Here is an 18,331-nt window from a genome sequence, read left to right as displayed (position 1 = left end):
ATCAAAAAAAGGCTTGAGATAAGGGAAACATCTGTAGCTGTGGAAGATAAGCATATCTCCCATTCAGTAATGTAAGTTACTGAAGCCAAAGCTGACAAGTTTATGGAGGTATGGAGGGAACAGAGAACAAGGGTACTTATACAAAGATCAAGAGCTTAGCAGTCAACAGCAGCAACAGCTCAGAAGAAAAACTTAAATGATACAGAATTCTTTATTTCAGGATTTAAACCTTGCTCTCTAAATACTATGAAAGGTCAAGTTGGGACTTGATATCAGAGTACCCAAAAAGTACCTAACTGCATGGCACTTCTGCAGCTCTCCAAAGCAGCCAGTAGCACCATGAAAAAAAACTTAAAAGGACTACAGCTACAACAATTCCTTTTAAATGTAAGAGTTTGGTTAAACAAGTTCTAAAAGCCTGTGAACAGCCCAAAACATTTTTGAGGCCTCTGGGCAGTCATGCTGAGGGTGCATTTAACAATGAAACCTGCAAGGCATGAAACTTTTTGTTGGTGCAGCAGTACTTGAGCAGACCAGAATCCTACCTTTGAGTCTCTGCTTGAAGTCAGCAGGTTGCAGATTAGAGCAGAGCTTTTCCAGATGCTCATTCTCTGCACAATGCATGACAAAGAAGAGCCTCCAAAGCATGTTGCTGGATAAGGTTCCATAAGGCATCTCAGACATGAACAGCCAGACTCCCAACCTGTTGAAAGTGAGAAGGCAGATAGAGACAGTTTCCACCCTGATAAATTCCAGCATTTGAAATGGGGACATCCACAACTCTGCCATACCACAAAATTAAGAATAGGAGGATATGTCATAGCACCTCAGATTCCAAGTTAACCTTATTCCAAGCTGAGGAAGTTCCCAGAGCTTGTCAGATGCTCAAACTCAAGGCATAATTCCATAACCCATCCAATACTACCAATATGTTGAAAAATCCTGCATATTGCAGCCTTGCATAAACATATTTAAAACTATTGCAACTTCCCCCCTCCAAGATGAAGCCAGTATCACATTGGACAGCCTACCTTTTGGCCTTCAAAACATGTAGAACAGTTCTAAAAAACAGCTCATCAAACTCCAGTTGCAATTTTTCCACAGAGTAGGGATGTCCTACTGATCCATATTGTTTATTGCTGCTAACATACTGAGCCCAGTGGTCACTCACATGACACAGTGTCATCCTACACAGCATAACAAACAAGTTGAAGAGGGATCATTAAGTATGTCATCACCATGAAAAAAACCACAAACTAGTGCAACTAGATCAGAGCCCAGTCACTAGAGACATGTTCAACCCTTTGTCCTCTGGTTTCCAGGGATTTCCATATAAATAGCATTTCCCTCCCCTCTTCAGACAGGGTTAGTCTAAAATTCCTGTGTTATCCTTCCTCAGCTTTGCAATCAACCAGTGCACAATGTTCTGTGACACCAAATTAGTTTGAGTATGAACCTTAGAGCCTTTAGGTAGTGCTATGTTATGAAGGGACAATACATACAATGAGGTCATAGAGAAATAATTAGACTGAAAAAGTTTCTGCTCTAAAAACACGAAGACATTTGAGGGTTTTTTCTGATGTAACTATCCCCTTAAAAACTCACTCACAGAAGCCATTTAAAGTGAGTGCTAGAGATTTAAAAATAAAGAGCAACTTCTTAGTTTCCATTACATTTGCTTATTGAAACAATGTGACAATTTTCAAGGAGCAGATTAAAAACCCTAGAACAATTCCGGATAACAATGGAAAGAAAACTGTTAAACTATAACACTTATAAACAGGAGCAGTTTGAGAAGCTATTGGATTTCAGTGGATTTCCAAGACATCCCTGATGAAGCCAGGCTGGCATTCCACAGGTCACTCAGCTCCTTTGTACCCACAGCATTTAGATTCTGCAACTCTCCACAGACTGAAACTGACCACCTCTCAGAGCAAAACCTACCCAAGAACCAACCTTGGAATTTTTTGTTTGGTTGCTGGTGTTGGGGTTTTTTGTTTGTTTGGTGGTGGGTTTGGAATGGGCTGCCCAGGGAAGGGGTGGATTCTCCATCCCTGGAGATATTTCAAAAGAGCCTGGATGTGGCACTCAGTGCCATGGGCTGGGAACCACGGGGGGAGTGGATCAAGGGTTGGACTTGATGAGCTCTGAGGTCCCTTCCAACCCAGCCCATTCTATGATTCTATGATTTGGGTTTTCTTTTACAGCTCTGAGCTTTAGACTAGGCTGTCAGGGGAAGATTTAATCCCATCACACAGAAGAGACTCTCTTACTTGATGAGCTGACCAATTCTCTTCACAAACTGCCTGTACCGTGCTCTGTTAAAGGTTTCTAACCCCACAGACAGAAGCTCCACTAGGGAGTTTGCAAAAGCAAAAATCTTCATCATTTCCTGGGGAGTCGTTTTTTCAGGAAAATAAGCACCTAAGACCAGAGAGACCAAAAAGGTGTCAAAAATAAGAAAAAAGTTACTTAAAATCCAGAATTCACACTTAACGAGCACTTTAAGCAACAGTTCACCATATAAACAGCTCATTGTTTGCCAGCTATATAGTGAGCTGAAATGTATGTTTTAATGAAATTAACAATAAATGTGTTAAATACGAAGCCATAAATCATTCATGCATGCTCTAAGACCTCTTGCAAGCAGGTATCTTTGTTTACTAATCCAGAGATTTAACGTAATGAAGAATTCACAATAAATACACAAAATAATAAAAATACACAAAGAATAAAAGACACAGCAAAATTGTGGCTCTTGCCTCTTGCAAGGGGGAAAAATTAAGTCCTGAAACCACATCTCTGAGTACAGCTACTGAGCAGATCAAGACTAAGGGGAAGAACTCCAACATTCTGCATGCCAGTGTAGCAGTTTTTAAACTTCCCATACCCATGGCATACACCTCCACCTCATCTATTCAGTCTGTGAGCTCTTGCAGAGCTTCATTACTCCACTCTGAGACTCTCACACTGCAGTAGCATTCATGACAGTTTTAGTCAGCAAGGCAATAAGCACAAGAAAAATTAAGAGTAACACTTTAGCAGCTGATTTACCTCCAGGCTTAAACCCAAGGAACTGCTGAAAGAGTTCATGAAATGGAAACTGTGACAGCAGAGCAATCAAGTCGTCTTCCAAAAGCAGAACCCAGCTTGTTTCAGGATCCTCATCCTATAGATTAATCCAAACAGTCCCTTTTAGTAACTCTCAACAAAGCACATTAGTTTGATTTTTAAAAGGAAAACACAGTACAAATGAATTATTTCTTCACACATGCTCATACACATGAATTTTCTGACTCTGTGTGTTTCTATAAAAGCCCTCATCAACGAGGAAACTGGAGTAGATGGAACATCATGCAGGTCCAGATCTCCTGAAAGGGAAGATGTGTTCAAACACATCTATATCCATGTTACTTTTGCATGCAATAGCTCCAGTAGGTTTCACTTCTGTCTGTTAACACTTATCCCTGCAAACTCCATTATTGACATCATTTCAGAGAAAAATACAAAGTTTTAAATTATGTTTTTCCAGATGAAAATATCAGCTTTACTTAACTCCATTTCAGAAAAATTAATCAGAAAGGTTAAGCAAAAGCTTAAAAGGAAAAAAGAAATTCTTTTGGCTGTACCTCTTCTCCTCCTTCATCCACCAGGGTCCAGTTTCCAGATTCTTTGCCAGATGAAGAGGAACTTTTCCTTTCACTTGGTTTCATATGGCACATGAAGTCCATTCGATTCCTGATTTTGAGTGAAAAATCAAGTTTACAAAAAACAAAGATTCTGAATGTAGTTATCTTGCAAATACTTAAGAACAGATACCAGAAAACAGATACAAGAAACTAGCAGTCATGCCAAATAACCTGATTTCTTAGAAGACTTACACTAATCTCCCATACTCAAACTGTCTTCCAAGAAGTGCTTTTAAGTGTAAACTACTATCATCTCCTGTATAGTTGTTATAATATATACTATATAATATACCTTGTATTATATTCAACTATGCATGAAACAACTCGATTCTTCTCCATGTGTAAGAAATATCCTCTCTTAAAAAAACAAAAAAAGTCATATTTCAGAAGAGGTACTCTACTGCAACAAGCTAAGGCTATCACCTGGCAAGACAACAACCAAGAGAGTGGGTGCAGAGCAGCTCATGTACAATATTCATAGCTGCATTAGATAGATACCAGACCAGGGTTAGTAACAGGTAAAGACTTCAGCATACTGAGCTACCAAAACTGAAGACCTTCCAGGAAAGTGCTGCCTGAAATGGAGCCAGCTCCAGTTCCACCCATGAGCCAACCTTAAGTCTGAGATACTGGTTTCCAGACCCTGCATCATATAAATCCTTCATTGTTCTGACAGAGACCAGCAACATAGGTCAATGTGATTATACAGAACTACAGAGAGGTTGCACAAAATGAGGAGAGGCTGAGGGAGCTGGGGGTGTTGAGGCTGGAGAAGAGGAGGCTCAGGGGAGACCTTGTCACTCTCTCCAACTCCCTGAAAGGAGGTTGGAGCCAGGGGGGGGTTGGGCTCTTTTCCCAGGCAACTCTCAGCAAGACAAGAGGGCACAAGAGGTCTCAAGTTGTGCCAGGGGAGGTTTAGGTTGGACATGAGAAAGAATTTCTTTACCCAGAGGGTGATCAGACCTTGGAATGGGCTGCCCAGGGAAGGGGTGGATTCTCCATCCCTGGAGATCTTTCAAAAGAGCCTGGATGTGGCACTCAGTGCCATGGGCTGGGAACCACGGGGGGAGTGGATCAAGGGTTGGACTTGATGAGCTCTGAGGTCCCTTCCAACCCAGCCAATTCTATGAAAAAGCTGAAATAGTAACATCCAACTTCCTTCTAACTAGGAATGTGCCAAAATTCTGCACACAGCGCCACAAAACTCCAGCACAACACCACCTTTCTGATCTCCTCACACCTATCCTCTGAAAACACCCACGTATTACAGATTGAAGTTTTAAATATGCTGATTTCACAAACCAAATTCAGAATTCAAACTTGTTCCTGACCTGCAGCAGCTGTGACAGATAAGCTTCAGCTCTTTTAACAGAAAGTGAAGCCATTAAGGAGCCTGCCTTCTTGTTTCAGCTGTTGAGAGCACCACTCCAGACACCTTGAATAAGTCCTTGTTCAAAACACAAGGATGAGGATGTACTGACATGGCCTCAGGGTACCTTGTTTACCCTAGCAGCTCCAGACAGGAAATGTAAAAACAAAATCCTTTAAAATAAGTCTCCAATAAATAGGACTCCCACTTAACTCAGGATCAGATTATCAAGATCACAATGACATCCCTAAATACCAGCAGTTTGGTTTTCCCTCAAAACTTGGGCATGGGGGAAGCAAGTTCTGTATTTTCTCTGAAGCACCTAGAATTCTTCATAAGTGACTGATGTCACTACTGACAACCAACTCCTGCAAGCACTACGTGCTCCTTCCAGAGAAAAAAGGAAGGAAAAAAACAAAGCAGTTCGACTAACAAACCCACCAGCTTCATAAACCCTTCACCCAAGAGTTCTGTTGCAGGGACAGCATAATGAACAGGCCCTCATGCAAGGCAAAAACTTTATTTCAGAAGTCACACTAACAAAACACATGGGTATGTCAGTCTGCACCAGCCACTTGACAGCTGAAAGCAAGCTGCACCATACTATGCACAGCATGAGAATGTACTGCCAAGGCAGCAGTTAAAATTGAATGAATAAAACAAGTTTCATCTAAAGCATTCATCTCTTATTTGTCTGCTTTTATGACCCTGCCTGTAATGAGCTTTCAGGGTTTTGAAAGAACATCTTTTGTCATGGTTTTCACTCTTAAAACAAGTAGAATGCATTTATATAATCATTCATACTTACTTGACAGGAGACATAAGCAAGGCAAGAGATTGCATGAAATGAAAGACACCTGATGGGTGATCCAAGACTTTGATCTGAAATTAAATACAAAAAAAATCTAAGTAAGGCTAGATGTGTAAAATAAAAGGTAAATTAGTTCTATCAGAGAAATTAAAATTCAAGGTTTGACATTTTTCAATAGCTTTCTGTTCAGACTAAAAATTATCCATAAAAGACAGTACCCACACCTTGGGGAAAGTATTGCTGCAGCAAATACTGGGAGTTGTCCAAAACAAGTAATTACAGAAAGTAAAGGAGGAAAAGAAAAAAGAACATCAAAAGCTCCCCAAAAAGACAACTCTCTCTGTTTCACATGTATTCCTGGAGTATCAGGGGAAACTGGGATGCTGAGTACAGGGGAAGTTAGAATCCTACCATGTTAGGTTAATAGTTGGACTCAGTGACCATATGTTTTTTTTTCCTAAACTAAATTATTCCACAATTCTATTCTACCCTTTATTTCATTGTCTTTCCCTGACAGTGTAATTGCAGCCCTTTCCCTATGCCTAGATTTCCAATATCACCTCCTCTTGGAGAAACAAAAATGTTCTTTGCAAGGCCTTGATGCTTTTTGATATTTGCACTACCTTTGACCTATACAAAGTGAATCCTTTCCATTGCCCAACTAAAAAACTTTCCCAGGAAAACCAGTCCCTTTTATGTGAACTACATAAAAATTTTTTCTTCCTTAAACCTTATACATCACAGAGCTGCCTCCAATCTCTCAGCTTGTGTACAGCTGCTACATTAAGCATAAAGATTCCTTCCTTTTCTTGGAGATTCTTGGAGAGAATTTCCAAAAACTGCTGCTGCATGAGGTCTTTTGATGTGCACTGCAATCCCTTGACTCCCTTTCACAGAGTTTGTTTACCAAAGAATAATCTGTGTTTCCCTGCTCATACCTGGGCTAACATGGGTACACCATCCCTTGACACCCCAACGATTCCACACACCTGGATACACAGAACCATCACAAGGGACTGACCAGCCACAAGAACCTCTCTTCTCCAACCCACTGCACTCCCCATCCAACCTTCTGACAATAAGGAATTAAACATTCCCACCTGGATGAATGGAACAGCCCATTCACTGATCCCAGCTGGACACCGAAGGATGTGGTTGAAGAGGAAGAGATGGTCACCTGGACAGCCAATTCTTTGCAACACAGACACCTAAGGGTAAATTACAATTTTGTAACACATTTCAAGTTGATTCCTTTACAGTCCTGGTAACTAGAATTATTTTTTAAATTTTAATTTCTCTTCCCATGCTTTCTAACAAACCCAAGTTTTCCAATCACATTGCACAAACAATGTTTTAAAGCCTGCTTGCTTGGCTTACGAGCCACAAACCATTTTCTTTGGTGCACAAAAACAGAAGCTTCCCAAAAATGGCAAGTCTGACTAGTTTTACTTTCAAAGTAAGTAAAAGCATAATGAATACAGAGCATGAGTCCACTCTGAGCAGTGGTGGCTGCTCAGGTGCCAGTCCTCATTAATGCTGCTGACCTCCACTGACTTCAACAAGGCAAGGGAACTCATGCTAAATATTTACTACCAAATCCCCAGAAAAGATCACTGCACGTGGGACAGTGAGGGAATCAGCAGCACCTTCAGAGTTTATTCCCATGTGTTGGACCAGATACATCCATGTTTACTCCCTCACCAGTCTCTGCAGCCACGTGTGAAGGTCACTCTGAAACTGAGGATCTTCAATAATTCTGCGGGTGAAACTGAAAAGGACACTGATACATTCCTTCAAGTGGCCCAAGTCTGAAGAAAGATTTTCTGACTGCTTTGAAGCTGTAAGTTAAAAACAGAAATAAGAAGCTTTGACAAACAGCTCTCAGAGCAGTAGCATGATTAGTGGTTTCAGGGCTATTGAGAAAACTTGCATGCTGTACCTATAGGTATCAGGAAATTTCAACACAGCTGCTTTTTAAACCTGACAAAAAATACACTTTTAGACTATTTTATCTTATAATTAGGCACCAGACACTAATTACAAGAATATAGTACACATCCTTTCATAAAAGGCATTCCATCAAACTTTAAGAACTACTATTTACTACACATATAAACTATTTGGGAGATGGGGGACAAATGGAGGAGGATGAAAAAGGATAAATATCCAGGGCACGGGCAAGAATATTTTAGAGAAATATTGTCTTGGCAGAAATCAAAAGAAGCAATACACCTGGGATGAAAACCAGAAAGATTTCTAAGTGTTAGAGCTGTGAGGTATCAAATAGCCTTCCAAAAACAAGTAAAGCTGGAAAAATACCTAGCTGGTTTTAGAATTGTGCATAATTAGCTTGGAAAAGGGACTATATGTTGTCTTTGACAACCCAAGATTGTAGTCTGTGTGTCCCATCCCACCCAGTGTTCCTCTAATGTCACCAGTGGTTCTATACAGCCTAGACAGAAGGCAGCACCCCTGCAATCACCTTACACTCCACATGTGATAAGGTGAGAGAACTGTGCTTCTCCTGTGAGAAAAAAGTTCCACGGATACCTGCATAAGATCAGGAGGTTTTAGCATCAGAGGAGAAAAACTCCAGTATACACGTTTCACCAAAAGGCTCTCCTGTGCAGACAGGCTGAGAGAGTTGGGATTGTTCAACCTGGAGAAGAAAAGGCTCCAGGGAGAGCTTAGAGCACCTTCCAGTGCCTGAAGGGGCTCCAGGAAAGCTGGGGGAGAGACTTTATACAAGGGTCTGGAGCACTAGGACAAGAAGGAACTATTTGGATGAGACATGAGGAGGAAATTCTTCACTATATGGGAGCTGAGCCCCTGTGCCAGGTTTCCCAGAGAAGCTGTGGCTGCCCCATCCCTGGCAGTGTCTCAGGTCAGGTTGGATGGGGCTTGGAGCAACCTGGGCTGGTGGGAGGTGTCCCTGCCCATGGAAAGGGGGGCTGGAATTGAATGATCTTTAAGGTCCTTTTCAACCCAAAACAGTCTATGACATGATTCTATGAAAACTTCAGGTGAACAAATTGCTGGGCACCCTGACCAGCATGAGGAGTGGTCTAGACCAGCCACACACCTTGTTCTTTTTGCTGAAGAGCCACTGATCTCAACAGGGAGGAGCTGCTGAGCAACTTGTAGATGTATGACTCCACTTGCAACTGGGCCAAGACTGAAGTGTACAAGTGCAGTGCCAGTGCCTGGTGCACGTGCTCTGTTTTGGCTTCAAACAGCTTCTTCAGTTCCCCCAGCACACTTTCATTCAGTTCCACTCTTTGGTAACGATGGTGACCTGTCACTTTGCACTGATCTGCACAGACACCCTGGAAAGAAAGGAATTGTTTAATGTAAGTGGCTGTGCCTTTATCTTGGAAAAAGAGTGATTGCAGAAACTAACCTTGAGATATCCCTCCCCTTTCAAAGCTTACATAAAAGGGGCCACTTCACAGGTGGAAGAGGAAAACACTGCATACTTTGTCAGGTTGCTGATTATTGAAGATTCATACCCCTGACTTGTGAAATAATTACTCCACAAACCCTCAGTAACTCAGATTTGGAAATGGACATCAAGTGACTTGTCTGTATGACCAACAGATGTGAACAAGGCCAGGTCTCCCTATTCCAAGTGAGCACAACTGCTTCCCATTTTATAGACTTCCATAAATACTTGTTTCTGCTACTTTAAAATATTTACTGAGAGGTGATTAATATTTTTCTAAGCATAAGACAACTTCACATTGTACATTTAAAATTTTCAGAATTAACTGTACTTCAACTTTTTCCCAAACTGGATTGAAAAGCTGAGGACAGTCTTTCTCTGTCATATCTCTACTTTTTCAGCACAGGAAAAGACACAATACATAATACTCCTGTTCTTATTTTTATACTACCAGGAAACATGCTTCAGAGCAAGCACTTTGGAAGCTCAGCTCTAAAGTATCCCTTTGTTTCCTAAGTTTGTAGAATAATAATCTTAAATTGGTATATAAAAAAAACAATTATTCTGGACATATAATAAATATGGAGGGATTAAAGCAAGAAGCAAGCTTAAACAGCTGTGTGACACCCAGTGGGGATGCATGAGTGAAGCCAAAATTACTTTTAGTGTAGAAAGCGATGAACAAAAAAGAAGAGTCCAAGGAGGTTCAGTGTTATTCCCTAGGAAAAACAGAAAAGATTCGGATCTGCTCAGTGGATGTCTTTCAACATCTCAATTCAGGAACCATGTAGGAGAGGTGCTGGGCCCACAGAAACAACACTAAAGGCCAACACATTCACAGGTACTTAACACTCTTGCACAATTTTGATGATGTGTTGGTAATAAATAGCATCAAAGCACCAGAACAATTTCCTTCACTCTCACTGCCATGTCAAGCTCCAGAAACAGTTACACAGAATGAGCATGGTGGAAAATTTTTCTGATGGGTGCACCAAAGAGCTCCCCAGATCCCTCTGATTTGCAAAGAGAAATAACACAGAGAACCACGACCACCTTGGAAGCTGCTAAAACCACTGCACCACTTATGGAGTAACAGTTACTGCAAGGGGATGTGTTTTGTGCTTTGACCCACACCAGCATGACTCGAGTTTCTCTGCAGCTGCCACCTCTGGCAGCAGGAGAGTTGGGAATGACATCAGTGAAAACTGTCACTACAGGCAGCAGGCCAGATGGGACACCACTGACAGTCAAGCTGAAGTTTCACCATGTATCCCCTGAACCTACTCAGAGTACTGTGGTACTGACTACACCCAACAGTACAGGCAGAACTGGCTGTACACAGCTCGTTCTGATGGACTGCCACAGAGGCCACTAAAAAAAGAACCCACTCACCTACACTCAGAGTTGCAAAATCAAACAATAAAGTGTCTTAAACCTCAACATGATACCTGCAAGTCCTGGACATCAGTGGAGAGACTCAAAGCAAAGGCAACAATCTCTTTTAGAACAAAATAGCTCAAATACGATAAACTTGACAGCAATTAACCACACCCCAGTGAGTTCAGGTTCAAAACCAGCACCTGCACAGTCTTCTGTTCTTCTTTTAAGATCCATAACCTTCCCTTCACGTTCTGGCAGTCTGTTGTCATCACCTGTAGCTCTGCCTCAGCCAGCAGCAGCTGCTTTCTACAGCGCATGTAGTTGAGGAGCAGCTCATAAAATTCATGCCTGTCCTGACGAGCCATACTTTCAAATTCCTCTGCATAGGAGTCAACATTCTCTAACCATGAACATGGCTCAAAGATTTTCAGCTGTTCTCTAGTAAAAGGCACCAGTTCTGGCTCAGTTGGGAGCTCTGGGTAGAGCCTTTCACTGTGCAGCAGAGGTTCCACTGCTATGACAGTTGTTCTCTCATAGGACAGATCAGCTGCCAAGTCTGGGTAAATTGGTTTCAACCCTGGATGCTGGAAACACATTCTGGATGTTTTAGAGAGCTGTGAAAGATGGGAAGGAAGCTTCTCTGAAGAAGAGACAAGAGGATTTTGAGCATCATCCAAGTTTTCAGTTCCTTTGTCCTCTACAAAGCCCAATGCTGCCCCAGAGCCAACAGCGTGGGAATTGAAGGTACCACTCAGCACTGAGGTTCCTGATCCGCCAGCAGCTGCCTCCACAGGGCTCTGAGGTTCATCCAACTTGCTTTCTCCACTCTTCTCAACATCCCCCTCACATTCCTCATGGGAAGGATCAGCTTTTAAGTCTTCTGCAGCTGTGGCAGGCTCTAGAGTTGCTGAAGAACCTTCAACAGCTGAAGGTAAGTTACTCTGGGGGATGTCACACACATCATTTGTGGCTTTTTCACCCTCTGCTTCATCACAGAGACAAATTTCTGTAAATTCTCCAGGGTGTTCCACTTGTTTTCTACTGGCTGGAGAAGACACTTCTGGCACAGGGGGGAGAAAGACATCATCAGGCTCTTGCACCCGGGACTCCTCGGTGCTTTTTCTCTTTTTTTCCTAGGGGAAAAAAAAAAAATTGTGTTTACACACAATTTTTTGTGTTTACACACAAGAGTGTCACTACTGTGTAAATTTCTCCCCTTTGCATCCCAGATCCCACCATCAGCAAACTAGTATATGTCAACACCACAACTCAGAAAGCCTCTCTTTAACACATTAATTTTAATAAAATTAAAAGTAAAAACAAATCAACGAAACAGATCCTTGTTCTTTAGTTGTCCTTTGAAGACTGGTCTCTTGGTCACTTCTTGAGTGGTACTTCAACATTTCTATGTAAAAAGCTATAAACATCCCAGGACAGAGTGGTTTATTAACATACAAAATAAACAAAATAAGACCAAAAGCAATAAAAAAGTGTCATTAGACTTTACCAAATGACAGTAAGTTACATTGAATCTCTCCTTACGTTTTACAGAAATATTACTAACAAAAAATAAATTGCATAAATAGTACAGAAAATTATTTTCAAAAAAGTACTTTCAGAACAAAGGAAGTCTGGAATGCATGCCCTATTACATTCCATAACAATCACAAAATCTATACAAATACTGAAATACCTACTTTAATATGCATTATACACTAGAGATATAGAAAACCTTGGAAGTTACCTTAAGCTTATCAATTTCTAACATTAGTCTGTAGGTAAACAGTTCCCATAAAACTGTCTAAGGTGTAGATTAGCCTCCTTCCCAAAACAAGGCATGGGAAACAAACCTGTGCAGGAAATCAAAGATTTTCTCAATCTGTAAAGCAAAAAAACCTGGCAAAGTGTTTTGCCAATTCATAAACTGTGTATACCTACCAGCTTATTAGAAGAGAAACTGAGAAAACTTAGGTCAGGACCCTCTAGTTTTGAAGACCCAGACAATACAAGAATCCAGTATTGAAAACTCTATTATTTCATGGTCACTGTGCCCCAGATGGCCTCTGACCACTGCATCTCCCACCAGCCCCTCACTGTGTGTGAACAGAGGGCCTAGAGGGCCCCCAACCCTGGTAGGCTCATTTACCAGCTGGAGCAGGAAATTACCCTCTATATTATCTAGGAATCTCCTAGACTGCCTCTTCTCTGCTGTGTGAAGCTCCCAGCAGATATCCAGCAGGTTAAAGTCACCCATGAGAGCAAGGGATGGGGCTTTTGAGACACCTGCCAGCTGCTTGTAGAATAATTCATCACTCTCACCATCCTGGTTGGGTGGTCTGTAACAGACCCCCCCCAGGATTTTAGCCTTGTTGGCCTTCTGTGATGATGACTCCATCACAGCTTTCCTGCTGCACAGTGGCTTCCATCTCCTCTTCTTTGCTTCCCACACTGTGTCCATTGGTGTACGTGCACTTCAGGTGTGCTGCTGATTTCACTCTTAACTCAGGCTCTCTCATCTCTGGAGAGCCCCATTTCAATGCCCTCCCCCTTCAAACTGAGTTTAAAGTCCTCCTGATCATCCCCACCAACTCAGGGGTCCTTTTGCCCCTGATGGACAGATGAAGCCCATCTGTACTGAGGAGAGTAGGTACCATGGAATTTACCCCATGGTCAAAAAAACCAATTCTGCCAGTGGCACCAATCCTTTAGTCACCTATTGATAAGATGGGTTTTCCTTGTCCTCTGCTCATTCATCTCTGATACTGCAGGAACTGAGGCAAACACCACCTGTGCTCCTGTCCCATTAACTATCAACCCAGCACCTTGAAATCTTTTTTAATCACCCTGGTACCACTTTGCTGCCAGCCTGGATTAACTGTGGAGGGGCACCTTGATAATTTGAGAGACCCAAGAGCTGGCAAAGAGGCAGGATATCAGACTGTAAAGCAAGGCTGAAGACAGCAGCAAGGCATGGTTTGCAGCCAGAAAAGATAGTAAGGAATTAGGAAGACACCTGCTCTGAACAAAGGGATTATGAATTCTATCAACCTTTGGCTTTTCCCAGGATGTTCTACTGTGGGAAAGTGCTGTAAGCAATGCCTGCAGCTAGCAAGGCCATGGTCTTAGTTTCTTATATCTTGCTTTTAAAACAACCCACCTTATCATGATGCCATGTTTACTCTGCACTATAAAAGAGCACTGCTGATGAATAAAGTCAAACATATTACCACATATGTGGCCTCACCTGACCTCAAAAGTTTCTTCTCCTCTCCAATTTTTTCCTCGCTCCATTTGCAAGAACCAACAGTGGATAACAACCTGGGGGCTGAATTAGCTCAGGGATTCTCCTACATATATCTCCCAGGTCTCAGGAAGGCAGCATCCCTGTGGGATGGGTCCTGTTGGTATATAGGGCCCTCAGTTCCCCTCAGAAGGGAGAACTAATTAGCTCAGGGATTCTCCTACATATATCCCCACCCAGGTCTCAGGAAGGCAGCATCCCTGTGGGATGGGTCCTGTTGGTATAGAGGGCCCTCAGTTTCCCCCAGAAGGGAGAACTACAACTACACTTCTTTTTTTCTTTACAGCTGTGGTTGTAATCCATCTGGTAGATGGGGTGCAACCAGGAGACCCTCCAGGCAGATCTTCCTCCTGACATCCCTCTACCTGATTCTCTGTGTCCGGGGACAGAAGTATCAGGGATGGGTCATGTCTAACCCTGCAGGATTGTGCATTCCCACACGTGACACTGCCAGTGAATTGTTTCCCAGTGAATGATCCCTGGAAGGGGTGGCTAAAGACAGCAGGGTCACTGGACACATGTCACCAATAAAGGACAGGACTCAGCTGTGACTCACTGCCTTCCTGCAGGGAACTGATCCTCTGAAGCAGCAGCCCCAAGGTCTGACTGCCCTGGGCATGCTATGGGGATGAATCAGGACAAAAACAGTGACACACTTACTGCTCTGGGACTGCTTTTCCCTGCAGGCTTAACTTGCCTTGAGTTCAAGAACCAGGGCTGCAGCTGATAACTCGGATCTAACCCTTCCTTTGCAAAACAGCAGCCAATTAATCTGCTCACTTATTTTCAGTTTCAGCTGCTGACTGCTTCGGGGAAACATTTCCCTTACATTTCAAAACACTGGCACAGGCTGCACAGCGAGGCTGTGGAGCCTCCTCCTCTGGAGACATTCAGAATCCACCTGGACACATTCCTGTGGGATCCACAGGAGGGGTGGCCCTGCTCGGGCGGGGGGGGGGGGGGGGTTGGATTCGATGATCTCTCGAGGTCCCTTCCCCCTCCATCCCCTCCCCCCTGACACCGCGATTCTGCCACTTCCATTTTGGCCGAATCCTGAGGCAAGATATTCCTGGGAATTCCCAGAGACCACCGAAATCCCGCACAGCGCCTCTGCCAGGTAAGCAAAAAACCTTCGGAAAGCTCTCGGTACCACCCCGGGGAGCACGGAGGGCACGGACAACGGGATAAAACCTGGGAATCTCGATACTCCCCAGCCTTGGCACCAAGGAGGAGCCAACACCGCGGCTGCCACACGGCCCCGTGTTTACACCCTTCAAACAGGAGTTTATAAAATGCACCCAGGCTGACACCCCCACACCACGGCACCAAAACACCGCTGGGTTAGGGTTAGGGTTGGGCTCCGGGTGCAGCTCCAGCGCTTCCCCAGAACCCCCGGGCACAGCTGTCTGGGAATTCACACGGGACGGGAGGCACCGCACCCCCCCCCTTCCCTCCCGTCCCCTTCCCTCCCGTCCCCTTCCCTCCCGTCCCCTCCTTTCCCCTCCTTTCCCCTTCCCTTCCCCTGTCTGCGGTCCCTGCACAGCTGCAGCTTTCCTGAAACAGCACCCACAGCACCCAGTGCCTCCTCCCAGCACCCACACACCAGCTGCTCCCGGCAGGAGAAGGCAAACAAACACGTACGGAACACCGCCCGCACCAGGCAGCATTTGGGCCGCCTTAATTGAAAAAAAAAAAAAAAAAAAAAAAAGCTAAAGAAAAAAAAAAAGCTAAAAAAAAAAAAGCTAAAAAAAAAAAAGCTAAAAAAAAAAAAGCTAAAAAAAAAAAGCTAAAAAAAAAAAGCTAAAAAAAAAAGCTAAAAAAAAAAAAGCTAAAAAAAAAAAGCTAAAAAAAAAAAGCTAAAAAAAAAAAGCTAAAAAAAAAAGCTAAAAAAAAAAGCTAAAAAAAAGCTAAAAAAAAGCTAAAAAAAAAGCTAAAAAAAAGCTTAAAAAAAGCTAAAAAAAGCTAAAAAAAGCTAAAAAAAGCTAAAAAAAGCTAAAAAAAGCTTAAAAAAGCTAAAAAAAGCTAAAAAAGCTAAAAAAGCTAAAAAAAGGCTAAAAAGCAAAAAAAGCAAAAAAAGCAAAAAAAGCAAAAAAAGCAAAAAAAGCAAAAAAAGCAAAAAAAGGTAAAAAAGGTAAAAAAAAGGTAAAAAAAAGGTTAAAAAAAAGGTTAAAAAAAAGGTAAAAAAAATGGTAAAAAAATGGTAAAAAAATGGTAAAAAAATGGTAAAAAAATGGTAAAAAAAATGGTAAAAAAAATGGTAAAAAAAATGGTAAAAAATGGTAAAAAATGGTAAAAAAATGGTAAAAAAAAGGAAAAAAAGGTAAAGTAAAAAAAAGGTTAAAAAAGATTTAAAAAAAAGTAAAAAAAAAATTTAAAAAAAAGGTAAAAAAAAAAAAGTAACCCTAAATATGAGCCAAACCCCCTAAAACACTTGGCCACAGTCCCACAGTGTGTAACAACAACAACACCAACACCACCACCACCCCCACACACACCACACCCCCCGCTCTCTCCCTGCCCCAGCCCCGCACCGGGCAGCACTCAGCAGGTACCGAACCTCCGCGGGGCCCAGGCCCCCCCGCCCCAGCGGCACCCACCTTGGCACCCCCCCCCCGGCTGCCTCCCCGGCACCGCCGGTCCCGTCTGTCCCTACCTTGGCTCTGTTCTTGGGGCGGCCCTGCCGGGGAACCCTCACGGCCTCGGCCATGGCCCCCTCGCTGCTCCCCCGCGGCTGAGGGGATGCGGAGGGGCGGCGGCGGAAGAGATGGCGGCGGCCCCGCCCCCCAGGGGTGCCGTCCAATCAGCAGCCGGAGCGGGGTACGGCAGGCACGGAGGGACAGACGGAAGCGCGGTGCGTCACTTCTGTCAGGGCTGCGGAGGAGGGTGGAGGGGGGGGTGGTTCTGTGGGGAGCAATGGAGGGGTCTGGGTGCTCCACAGAGGCTGTGAGGAGGGCAGGATGTCCTCTGGGGGGGTCACGGTGATCTGTAGGAGCCTGAGAGGAGGCTAGGCCCTCCTGTCAGCACCTCAGCTCAGGAAGGTTATCGAGGTCCTGGAGCAGGTCCAAAGGAGGCAACTGGGCTGGTGAAGGGACTGGAGCACAGATCCTATGAGGAGAGGCTGAGGGAGCTGGGGGTGTTGAGGCTGGAGAAGAGGAGGCTCAGGGGAGACCTCATCACTCTCTACAACTCCCTGAAAGGAGGTTGGAGCCAGGGGGGGGTTGGGCTCTTTTCCCAGGCAACTCTCAGCAAGACAAGAGGGCACAAGAGGTCTCAAGTTGTGCCAGGGGAGGTTTAGGTTGGACATGAGAAAGAATTTCTTTACCCAGAGGGTGATCAGACACTGGAATGGGCTGCCCAGGGAAGGGGTGGATTCTCCATCCCTGGAGATATTTCAAAAGAGCCTGGATGTGGCACTCAGTGCCATGGGCTGGGAACCACGGGGGGAGTGGATCAAGGGTTGGACTTGATGAGCTCTGAGGTCCCTTCCAACCCAGCCAATTCTATGATTCTGTGATTCTGTGATGAAGTGGTCAGAGCCCTCCACAGGGGCCTGGGTGGAGGGGAGACCCTGCCAGGGCTGCAGTTCCTGAAGGGAATCTCCAGGAAGGCTGCAGAGGGACTTTTCCCAAGAGTGTCCAGCCATAGGAGAAGGGGAAATGGTTTGAAAGTGCAGGAGAAGAGGTTGAGGCTGGATGTGAGGAAGAAGTTCTTCAGCAGGAGGGTGCTGAGACTCTGGAACAGATTGCCCAGAGAAGCTGTGGCTGCCCCCTCCCTGGAGGTGTTCAAGGCCAGGTTGGATGAGGCCTGGAGCATCCTTGTCTGGATGAGAGGTGTCCCTGGGCATGGCAGGGAGCTTGGAGGAGATGAGCTCTGAGCTCCCTTCCAGCCTCAACCAGTCTGTGATTCTATGACTTGTGGGGAAGGCTCAGCTCCTCCATAGGGGCCTTGGGAGATGGCCAGGCTGCTGCTAGGAGAAAACTGGGATGAGAAGCCAAACTCCTGCTACTGAGGATGGAGAGTGTGAGGTTTCTTCTGTCTGTGCCAGGGTAGCACATGGACGTGCCGTGGCAGCAGGGCAGCCCTGTCCTGCAGTGCTTGAGGCTTCTCACACCAAAGGACCAGGCACCACTGCCCATTCTGGACCCTGCCCTGGTGCCCAGCTGTCTCCAAGGAGCCATGGCTGGCACCAGTTCCAAGCCCCTCCCTGTGCAGAGTCACCACCCCTGGAGGCATCTAAAAGGCATTTGGACCTGGTCCCTAAGGACACGGTGTAGCAGCTGACTGTGGTGTTAGTCAAAGGTTGGACTGGGTGATCTTGGAGGTCTCTTCCAGCTTAAAC

The 18,331-nt window shown here is 44.2% G+C and overlaps 1 protein-coding gene across 1 annotated transcript in view; it reads right to left on the bottom strand.

Moving 5' to 3' along the window:
• EPG5 (ectopic P-granules 5 autophagy tethering factor) overlaps positions 1-16,776 on the bottom strand; it is a 64,032-nt gene extending 47,256 nt beyond the window's left edge. Inside the window, exons 1-11 of the mRNA XM_071731401.1 lie at positions 16,646-16,776; positions 10,892-11,824; positions 8,952-9,195; positions 7,571-7,707; positions 6,970-7,077; positions 5,867-5,940; positions 3,630-3,738; positions 3,055-3,169; positions 2,274-2,424; positions 1,032-1,187; positions 546-703 (exon numbers count right to left, since the gene is read on the bottom strand). Coding sequence (XP_071587502.1) covers positions 546-703; positions 1,032-1,187; positions 2,274-2,424; positions 3,055-3,169; positions 3,630-3,738; positions 5,867-5,940; positions 6,970-7,077; positions 7,571-7,707; positions 8,952-9,195; positions 10,892-11,824; positions 16,646-16,699 — 2,239 coding nt within the window. The 5' untranslated portion in view covers positions 16,700-16,776. The remainder of the gene's footprint in view (positions 1-545; positions 704-1,031; positions 1,188-2,273; positions 2,425-3,054; positions 3,170-3,629; positions 3,739-5,866; positions 5,941-6,969; positions 7,078-7,570; positions 7,708-8,951; positions 9,196-10,891; positions 11,825-16,645) is intronic.
• Between the last annotated feature and the right edge of the window lie 1,555 nt (positions 16,777-18,331).

The sequence above is a fragment of the Heliangelus exortis genome, chromosome Z (genome assembly GCF_036169615.1).
Source record: "Heliangelus exortis chromosome Z, bHelExo1.hap1, whole genome shotgun sequence".
Classification (NCBI taxonomy): Eukaryota; Metazoa; Chordata; class Aves; order Apodiformes; family Trochilidae; genus Heliangelus; species Heliangelus exortis.
The sequence above is the reverse complement of the archived record's forward strand: the minus strand, read 5'-3'. Positions and strand labels throughout refer to the sequence as shown.